The sequence below is a fragment of the Dreissena polymorpha genome, chromosome 7, assembly GCF_020536995.1.
Source record: "Dreissena polymorpha isolate Duluth1 chromosome 7, UMN_Dpol_1.0, whole genome shotgun sequence".
NCBI classification, from domain to species: domain Eukaryota; kingdom Metazoa; phylum Mollusca; class Bivalvia; order Myida; family Dreissenidae; genus Dreissena; species Dreissena polymorpha.
The window spans coordinates 100,697,438-100,708,643 of NC_068361.1; the positions used below are offsets into that span (position 1 = coordinate 100,697,438).

Here is an 11,206-nt window from a genome sequence, read left to right on the forward strand (position 1 = left end):
GTGGTATTATTTACAAATTCAATGAAGAATTTTTTTCACAGGATCTATATTACACAACATCAGATAACACACATCTGTGAATCTCCAACACATTACAGCTTAAGTTCCTTTTTATATGAATTTGCATGGTTCATGTATTTTCAATTATTGAAATTATCCTTATTAAATGGTTATGGGTTATTATGCATAAACACATGCGTAAAATACTGGTATTAAAATCTAACGATATAGTACAGTATATGGTTTGGTTTTCTTCTGTTAATATCCGCAGAAATATGATACCATTTTAAGGGGCATGTTCTCGTTTGATTTTTTTTTGTATTTGAAAAATGTCATTTTTGTTTGAAACCAAAAAATAAAAGATCAATATACTAAAACACCAATATAATAATATGAATCTTATAAGAAAAAAATTGTTTTAAGATTTAAGTCTGTGAACAATTCGGATTAAAAATATACATAGGCTAGTATCAAACTTGTTCAGTACATGTACAACATAATAAACTAGAAATGGCCCGGCAGAGGCCGACGCGTATCCCCCGCCGCATGTTTAACCCAGGGGCGTCCCGGCGTTGGTAATGGGGCCATGCATAGGTTAGATTGACCGTATTGTCATAAGAGAGGTTCAGTATCAATTTGAAGTAAATCGTTGTAGAAATTAAGAAATTATAGTAAAAAGCAATTTTGAATGGCCGTGGCCTATGTGGGCGTGTTGCCCCAGGGTTGGTAATGGGGTCATGTATAGTTGAGGTTGACTGTGTTGTCTAAAAAGAGGTCCAGTATCAATTTGAAGTGCATCGGTGTAGAAATAAAGAAAATATAGTAAAAGGCAATTTTGGGTGGGCGTGGCCTATGTCGGCGGGGCACCCCAGAGTTGGTTATGGGGCCATGCATAGTTGAGATAAACTGTATTGACATAAGAGAGGTTCAGTATCAATTTGAAGTGAATCGGTGTAGAAATGTAGTAAAAGGCAATTTTAGGTGGGCCTGGCCTATGTGGGCGGGGCGCTCCAGGGTTGGTAATGGGGCCATGCATAGTTGAAATTGACCGTATTGTCATAAGAAAGGTTCAGTATCAATTTGAAGACAATCGGTGTAGAAATGAAGAAATTATAGTACAATTACCTAAAAGAAATGAGTAAAAATCTCTGACTCGGCCCCACTCCAATGCCCATAACTTTTAACCCATGGGTCAGATCAAAATTCCAAATAGTGCACGGTCGCAAATATGCTCATAGCTACCATGTGTGTAAGTTTCAAGGTTCTAGTGCTAATAGTGTAGGAGGAGATAGTGGCAAGGACGGACAGACAGACAGACGGACAGACGCCGGAGATTACCACAATATCCCCAAGCTTTTCAAAAAGCGTGGGCGTAATAATTCAAGACAGGCATTTCCTGTTACATGTAGATCAGATAATAATTGGACATAAATGAAGGGGTCAAAGGTTCCCTACAATCATGGGTGGTGGTGTTTCATTATTAAATGTTTTTTCTATCCTATTTCAATAAAGGTTCTTGTTCTAATAGCTGCTGAGCCCGTTGCCAAGGTGTATGTGAGAGCAAGGAACAACTCTGCATGGAGATTGATACACTTTCCTTAACATATAACACTAGAATAACATTAATATGTCAAATATACTGATATTAACAGATTATGGCTTATGCATAATATCATAACCATACTAACAATCATTGATCATAATAATTATTATTATCAGTATTAAGAAAGTTTTATCCCTGATGGAATAATTTTGGCATACTTTCTACCATTCCTTGGATACCATCCATTAAAAAAAACACAAAACAACTGCAACAAAAAAAATAATATAAGATTAAATTTTTTAGAATGATTGGGCAATACATTTTCATCTTTTATGAAAGATTTGCATATACCTAGTCCTTTACTGCAGCATAATTTGTGTTAAATGTCTTAATACATTTATAAATTAGTTATGATTTTTTCACTGACAAATACGCAATGGAAAAAAAGGCAAGCAACTACTTACTTCGGGTAGGCCCAGTTTTCTGGCTCGCACTTGTTGGAAACTGACCACACTGGATTACATATGTCAGTGCGTTGAACATACTGTTCCCATGATCATATGTCTGCCTATGCCTAAAATATTTAAAGCTTTCTTTTTTTCCCATTAATTGCAAAGCTCCTCTGGAGCAATGGCACGCTTCGACTATACTGGGAGTCTGTCTCACATTGATTAAAAAATATGTGTACTGTATGTTTTTAAGCATCCCTAGTAGTGAATGTTGACACATTCTTTGAACAAATTATGTCTGAACATTTGCAAAATAAACAGCACGCCAGGATGTGAACATCTTGGAACAGCAAGTAAAACGACGCTTTAATAATAAACCACCCAGATTATACCCCCAACTAAATAGCCGATATTGCTTGGGGCCGAATCAATCTGCTATTATAACAATAACAATATTATTTTTGTGTTTACGCAATAAGAAAACTAACGAGAAAAAATCATTACAATATTGTTCGGGGTTTTTGAGTAGACTTTCAGCATCTAAATCATTTGCCATTTGCAATAAACATTAAAATAGGGCAAACATCGTTGATATAATACAAGGATACGGTCTTGCATTCCTCACGAGCATGTTTACATCGTACTGCGCATGCGCAAAACCTGTTGTTTTCCTGCAATTTCTTGCAATTCTCACGCGACACCGGCTTAACTGGTATTGCATTCCGTTCAAGTATATCATTGTATTTTTTGGGTATATGCTATTTAACATTGCTCTTTTATTTTCATGTATTTGTTTAAGAAAGAAGAAAATAAATGCTGAAACTAATAGTGTATATGTAGTCACTTTAAATGAAAGTGATAGTAATAGTTATAATAGTAATGATGTAATAATTATTCTGGATTCATTCAAATATTCATTTTGGAGAGCCAAGATAGAGTAGTACCTAATCGAGAACGTTGGCACGGACCGCGTCTTAGAGATATCAATATTCAAAATGCTGCTTTAAACACACTGAAATGGTGTCCCATTTAATGGACATAGAATGCAGACACGATTATCCACCAACATTCGTGTTTTCGAGTGATGAAATATTTTGCAATTTAATAAACTAAATAAACACAATAAATCCTTTATTTGTAATAAGACATACGGTGTCTTATAACAAAATTTAACGAACAATTAATGTTTCCAAAATGACAAATTTTAAAGGGTGTCTCGAAAGTTTAAGGAATATGGAGACCGTTTCAATAAACATCGTAGTACACATTTACGATACGACACATTTTTCGAAGATATATAATTGCTAAAGTCTATATCATATGATTATAAATTTTCCGTACTTTAATAATTGCATTGACATCTTAAGCGCCGTATATATTTGACGAGCATCGCGAGCTAGTTCGTCCACTTATGAAGATTACACAATTTTCTCGTAAGTCAAAATTGTTGTACGATCGTTTATAAAACGGTTATGGATATTTAGCATTCGAGTTATCTCGTATGAATACTTAAATACTCTTCGTTCTTTCACTGTGAAAGGTGTATTCTTAATAAGCCTGCTTTTATGGTGTACTTGAATAGGTGAACGCAAGCGGAAATATCGATTCAAGTTTTGAAAGAGGTTTGAAAATCAGATGAATTTTATCCATTAAAAATATGGTTCCAATTCCAAAGCCCTTAGTATTTATTATGAACCCATACAATCCATGAATACTCACCATATGGGTTAAAAAATAATGATTTTACATTGGATTAGAAGAAAGCGAAATATCCAGAGATTAAACGTGGAGATGTGTAGGCAAATACAAACATGTTTGGTTGTGTTTTGCAGTGCTTGGTTACAATTTGTTGCAGTGCTTGGATACCATGTTGTGCCGCTAACGAAACGCATGCGCACACAATGACGGGTCGTGAGTATATCTTTACAAGGGTATGTTTCCAGTGATCATAAGTTGCTGGTCTTTTAGCAAAGAGGAAATATGGTTGGGACAAATACATTCGTTCTCGCAGGCGTGCTTGCAGTATTGCTGTGCGGTTAGTACATATATTTATTTATATGAATATACAAATACTATGGAACTTACAGTTTTAATAATATGATAATAATAATAATTATGATAATAGTAATAATTATATAATAATAATAGTTATATAATAATAATAATTATATAATAATAATAATAATAATAATAATAATAATAAAATAATAATAATAATAATAAAAAAAATAAAATAATAATAATAATAATACTAATTATTATTATTGTTAATCTTCTTCTTCTTCTTCGTATTATTATTATAATTATTATTATTATTATTATTATTATTTATTATTATTATTATTATTATTATTATTATTATTATTATTATTATTATTATTATTATTATTATTATAACAATTATAGTAATAATTATTATTTTCATTAGTAGTAGCAGTAGTATTAGTATTGTTGTTGTTGTTATCATTATAATTACTATTATTATTTAATTCCTCGACCACTGCTTTTAATGATAAGAATAAATATAGCAGACGAATACTAATAATATTAACAAAAAGCGCTTTTAAGGTGCTAGTAAGTAAATATATTGTCTGGCTAAAAACACTAGTTCGCGTTGTGCTCACAGCTGGGATAATAAAATATCAATTCGTTATATTGCCAATGGTAGTTTCGTATGCATCCAGTATTTCCTTGCTTTATTTTCAAGTTTAATTGGTAAATGATGCATACACATTATAAGAAAACAAGAATATCAGTGAAACTGATGGATGCTCCCCGATGATGCGCTTTGTCTATCTATGTGTTAAAAACCACCTAAAAATCTATTATAAGCCTCTGTGACCTTGACCTTGACCCCAGTGACCTCAAACCTCATCAAAAGGTAGAGGTCCATGCAATGTACATGCCAAATATGAAAGAAATCGGTAAAGTATTGAAGGTGCTATGAGAAACTGTAACAAAAGTGTGACGGAAAAATCTATTATTTGCCTCGGTGACCTTGACCTTGACCTCAGTGACCTCAAACCTGATCAAAAGGTGGAGGTCCATGCAAGGTACCTACACGTCGAATATGAAAGAGATCGGTAAAGTATTGAAGGTGCTATGAGAAACGGTAACACAAGTGTGACGGAAGGAAGAAAGAACGGTAGGAACTTCAAACTGGCAACTATATGCTTCCCGAAAATTTTCGGGGAGCAGAAAAATGACATAACAGTACCACTGATGAGCAATCAAGTTATTAAACGGGTGTCGAGATTCATTGGTTCTAAAACTGTATGAAAACTGTTTTTTGTCAGCTGGTTTATGCGAAAGAAAGCTTATTTTTGTAAGGACAACAGTACTGCTGTAAAATCGTTTTTATTTTAGTTAACGTATATTTTCAACATAATTTTAATTTTAAATGCATATAACATTTGCCGTTTCAGTTTCCAGAGTGGATGCAGCATTCAAGTGTTACCAATGCATTGGTACTTCGGATAGTGACAGCTGTTCGGACGAATTTGAAAAAAGTATGTCTGTTTGTATGCCTCTGACATTGAAACCTATGTTATATGATATTTCTTGTTTATTTGTGAAGTTATTTGAAATATTAAATCGCATAAAAGTAATACTTAATATGTTAGAATAATGTAAAACAAATTAAAAACTGAAAAAGCCTTTGCTAGGATTCTGACAAATCAACTTTGAGATTAAACGACGAAGATTTCTCTGTGCTGATCTGTCGACCAATCAAATAGTGAGGTTCGGCTGCATATTTAAACTCTATAAAAGTAATATCCGTATTTGCGGAACGTTCAAAGAATTACATGTATATTTGTTTTATTTATTATTGACGAACATCTATAAATAAAATAATACTTCTTATGTTTTTCTCAGCAAACGTATCATTTGACGGTTTGCTTGTAATCTTTCATAATTTGTTTGTATATATGGCATTTTAATGGTGCAGGTTTCTTTTTACTGGTAATTGACAATTCTTTAAACCTATCCATTCATCACATCACCATACGTTAAACGTTTTACATATAAATAATAATTCTTTATACATTTTAATTGCCAATAGTTTTGAAAATATTGAGATACATCGGCTTTATTTTAATTAACTGATACGAGTCGTTTTTCGTAAACACGAAACTACAAAAACAAAATGTTTAAAAAAAATCCACAGACCATTATTTTTATAATTTCTACATCGCTGAACAATATACACAAAAATTTCTTGCCGTTGTCGGCCCAATATGTTTGAACAATCTTTCTGGCTATTTAATGGATCGTTGTATCAAGGCCAGTTTTAGATTCATGCTAAAACACATCTGTAAGGAGAGTGCAACAAACAAGCGGGGTGCTAGAACAATAAAATGATGTCGGTTTTTTTATTAAAAAACTAGCAAAATTCAGATCGCTTTAAAAGTGTTCAATAGAAATGTATATTGTTAACACTTTTTCAACTCAATGCAACAAAACACTTGCTTCGATGAATTTACAAAAAGTATGCCAGGTTTTTCGAGCCTCGCTCTGTGGCCATAATGTTTGCATATCCATAAAGTGTTGTCCCCGATTTGCCTATGCAGACCGCACAGGCTAATATGGGACAACTATTTCCGCTTTTGTGGATTGTTTGGTTTATAGAAAGCCTCTTTCAAGCGTAAATTCACTCTTTGCGTAGGGAATAAGCCTGTGTGGACTGCACAGGCAAATCTGGAACGACACTTAACGCACATGCATTCAGATCCGCTCTGCCGCACTGCGATTCATTTACATGATAACCCATTTACTTTGTTATAAACTGAAAAGTTATCTGTTTGTAGGTTCAAGCTTGGAGAGTTCATCAAATTGCAATGCCTGCACAAAGTCAAAAACGAACGGAAGTAAGTTTCTCTGTTTGTCTTTGTTTGCGCCTTGTTTCCTTCTATCCGAGTTCTGTGTGTCTGTCATTGAAAACCAATGGATTATATTTTGCTTAATGCGGTCAAGCCTTAAAACGCAGTGCTTAAGTTTGTCCCCAAAATTAGATAACACATGAACACCGCGTTATGTTTTTAAGATTTGTTTTTTAAATGGCGATAGGGTTTATAAAAATTGATATATGGTTGATGGAAGTCACGCTAACGTTTATGAAACTTACGTTTTCATGGTCATTTATGTTTTTATCTGGAGAACATGGGTTTAAGAAACTTTTGAAAAAACAAACACGCGATGTTACAAAACCAACACTTCCAGGTAGTGTTGTTTCAAAGAAGAAATATTAAAATTTTGTTGATGCTGATCAGCGTCGGCTCAATGGTCATGAGTTCAAATTCTGTATAAGCTAAAATAAGTTCCAAGGAATAAATAAAAACATTTTTCGTGTGGTTCGAGAATGAAATAACTTAAGTTTTGACCCACATGTACTTGATCAAAATGTTTTATCCTGATACATATATTCTTTTATTATATTTATATATATGGCATGATCAGTTTTTACTCAAGGATCATGATTTCAAGCTCTTTACAATATTACAATAAGTGAAACATTAAACATGTAACTATTCTGCCGTGTGTTGCGATGTACTATACATGTACATGCTATTTTATAATTGTATATGTACGTAAGCCATAATGAAAAATTCACAACCGTTTAGTTTAAACCTATTTATTTTAGCTCGATTGCGTCGAAAGCCTTAGGCTTATATAAACGCTCTCGAGTCCGTTTCCTGGGCCTAGAACCAGTACTTGGTGTCTTTGGGGGAGATCTAAAGAACGCTCCCACGGTGGGGATCGAACCCGTGACCTCCCGGTCGCAAGGCGGACACCATATCCATTACACCACGGCGACCTTAACCGTTTGTGTAAGCTTATATATATATATATATATATATATAACGTTTGTGTAAGCTAATATATATATATATATATATATATATATATATATATATATATATATATATATATATATATATATATATATATAACGGTTTTGGAAACGTTTGGCCCAAGGGGTATACATTCATGATGTGGGAAATTCACGTTTTCTTTTTTATTTATCGTGCGTCATAAAATGAATTGTGTTCATGCGGGTTAGTATAAAATATGGTTAGTATTACATGTTTTCATATGTAGACCTATTTGATGTAAACTGCACTATTCTTGCTATGTTGTTGTTATTAATTACCTACATCATTACTTGACGTAATTACACATATTTAACTAAAGATATACTGTCGATATTTATAAAAAAGATAATGGTACATGTAAGTATGGTGTAAATGGAACGAGTAGTTGGTTTATATCAACATGAACAACTTACTTTGTAAACAGTGTACGCCATTTTTTGTCTACTTGGGCTTTTAGTCATCTGGATGCTTCGTCAATAAAACTTTAAACTTTAAACTTTATATTGAACTGTAAATATGTATGTGTATTTACAGTCGTAACGAGAGCTTGCTCCCCAATTTCACTTGGTGGGAACAAGTGTGAGGAGTCCAACGGTGTCGAGCAGTGCATCTGTGAGAGTGAGCTCTGCAACGGATCCAACAACCTGGCCGTCTCCGTGGTAACGCTGTTGGCTGCCACGCTCGCCGTCTACTTCGTCAAATTTTAATAGCTTCTTTACCCTTTCCCACTCTTGATCAAAGTTAACATGGTTATAAGCACCCTGCATAAAACCAGAGCAACCTGCTAGTAACTCGCATTCTATTCAGGGTAAAGCTGTAAACTGCTTGCTGCTCATCAGTATCTAAGGGTCGGGAATTATGACTTAAAAACTTGAATTTAAAAAAAAGGTCTTAAGTTTATTTTGCACACGCGTCAAAGTGCTTGCCTGAGTGGAAAAGGGTTAAGATTGGGACGAATCATTTTGATTTTATGCTTTGTGGTATACGTTTGTAAGATGTGTGGATGCCAAAATAAAATAAAATTTTCTTGACAGAGAAAACTTGTTGAATATTGTAGTGAAATGATTTTCATGTGTTTTTATTTGTATTTTAAAGGATATGAGGGCGTATCTGACCAAATAAACACTTATATAAAATGTTTAACCGTACGTTCCCAACATTATTATCATATGTAACGTCTGTCTAGTAAAGGTTTGCATTTAAATTAAACCAAAAAATAATTTGTTGTTCTGTCGGGACGGTTTACGAAATATCCCGTTGAGTTTTATGGATTCAAAATGGCATGAGGAGTCGCAAAGAAAAAACTGCATTGTGCATAACCTAATTTAAGTCATTTATCCTTAACATTAATTTCTTTCAAAGTATGCGTATAATTATAATCAAATTCTATGTTGCAGTTTGTGTTAACTGTTTTGTATGGATAAAGAGTGTATCTTTTTCTTTTTTTTCATACATTTTGTACTTCACTTCTTTTTAATACATTAAATGTAAATGTCTTTTGCTCGTTATGATCATTGTTTTATTTTACCACTTAAGATTACACTTAGAATATCCATTATATGATGTTTTTGTAATAAAAATAATGGAAAGTTGCAAATGAATCATTTTGAAACAATGTTGTCTGTTCTGTGATTCTTATATTTAATTAAAAGTAGTTTATGGAATTAAAGATGTTTCTATGAATATATTTGATCCTTGTTGTTTAACACACATGTGTTCACTGATACGCGAACTTTATTATGTCCAAGTAATGAAGAATATTCCCGACACCACATGTACTATATGCATTCGACTTAAACCCATTTATGTCTAGCGTCTAGAAAAAATGCCTTGGCAAACAGCGTAGACCCAGATGAGTCGCCGCATGATGCGGCGTCTCATCAGGGTCTGCGATGTTTGCTTAAAGGAATTTCTGTAAGAAATATTCTTAATATAGAAAGAAATGTACTAGACATCCCTAATTTTGGAAATAAATTGATCCAATTTAGAAGGATGGGAGAGTCCACACGGAATAAATGGGTTAATCACTGTATGAGACCCACAAGGCCTCGCCATTTCGACCCCGGAGTCTGCATGATCTGCTTTCATTAAACATAAAAACTCTGCATCATGTCTGTTTACAAAATAATTAAGGTTTATTCTGGAAGTCTGAATTAACCCTTTAAACATCGAAAGTGGCAACGAGGTCGAGAACATGATTTGGACAAACTTTGAGGAAGCCAACAATACGTTGTCACACACCAAATTTTTGCAAACCTCTATGAAATGTAGTTTCAGAAAAGAAATATTATTCTTTGCTTTGCTAGTATCATCTTTTTATACCATTATATGTGTCCTGTTCTGTAAAAGCTGGTCATAATGCATGTGCGTAAAGTGTCGTCCCAGATTAGCCTGTGCAGTCCGCATAGGCTAATCAGGGACGGCACTTTTCGCCTAAACTTGATTTTCGGTAAGAAGGGACTTCCTTGAAACTAAAAATACCATAAAAGCGGAAAGTGTCGTCCCTGATTAGCCTGTGCGCACTGCACAGGCGCATCTGGGACGACACTTTACGCACATGAATTAAGCCCAGTTTTCTCAGAACGCGACCCATATCAACGGCGGCATGAACAGTTTTTACTCAAGGATCATGATTTCAAGCTCTATACAAGCTTACGATAAGTGAAACATTAAACATGTAACTATTCTGCCGTGTGTTGAGATGTACTATACATGTACATGTTATTTTATAATTGTATATGTACGTAAGCCATAATGAATAATTCACAACCGTTTGTGAAAGCTTTTGACCCAATGGCGATGCATTCATGAAGAATAAACAACGTATCGTAAAAGGAATGACTCCTTTGGTATATTTAATTTGAGAATTAAGTATTATTAAAGTTATTTTGCTTATTAAGTGTTTACTTATATGAATGCATTTGTAGATATTACAGACACAGTTAAAAAAAGGGGCATACATTTTATAAATTAAACAACGCATTTGAAAACCTGTATATCTTAAGCAACACATCATGTTGTTCGCTAAAACATTTGAGGGGGACTTCTTTTGACAAATGTGTGTCAACGTGCTGACTGACGCGAAAGGCATTAAAGGGGGCGTTCAACATCAACATATTTTGGCATGTATTGAAGCTTGTCATTAAATGCTTTATATTGATAAATTAAAACATTTGAACTAAAAATATCCAGTAAAAAAATACAAGAATACACATTAGAAAAAGGAAAAAAGTAACCCTCAACAGGGCTCGAACCACTGATCCCTGGAGTAAAAGTCTCCCGCCTAGACCACTCGACCATAAATGCTCATGCTTATAGCGGATGTATTTTTTGACTATACA

At 33.7% G+C, this 11,206-nt stretch overlaps 1 protein-coding gene across 1 annotated transcript; it reads left to right on the forward strand.

Annotated features, from left to right (window-relative positions):
- Positions 1-3,863: 3,863 nt before the first annotated feature.
- Positions 3,864-9,552, forward strand: LOC127838152 (U-scoloptoxin(05)-Cw1a-like). Its single transcript, XM_052365730.1, has 4 exons — positions 3,864-4,027; positions 5,418-5,501; positions 6,801-6,860; positions 8,400-9,552. The coding sequence occupies exons 1-4, from the start codon at positions 3,973-3,975 to the stop codon at positions 8,570-8,572; spliced, it is 372 nt and encodes a 123-aa protein (XP_052221690.1). The 5' UTR covers positions 3,864-3,972; the 3' UTR covers positions 8,573-9,552.
- Positions 9,553-11,206: the final 1,654 nt, after the last annotated feature.

Excerpts from the sequence above, each read along its gene's own strand:
- LOC127838152 (XM_052365730.1), top strand. The coding sequence starts at position 3,973 with ATGGTTGGGACAAATACATTCGTTCTCGCAGGCGTGCTTGCAGTATTG. Across the intron at positions 4,028-5,417 it reads GCTTGCAGTATTGCTGTGCG|TTTCCAGAGTGGATGCAGCA; the intron begins GTTAGTACATAT and ends TTGCCGTTTCAG. Across the intron at positions 5,502-6,800 it reads TTCGGACGAATTTGAAAAAA|GTTCAAGCTTGGAGAGTTCA; the intron begins GTATGTCTGTTT and ends ATCTGTTTGTAG.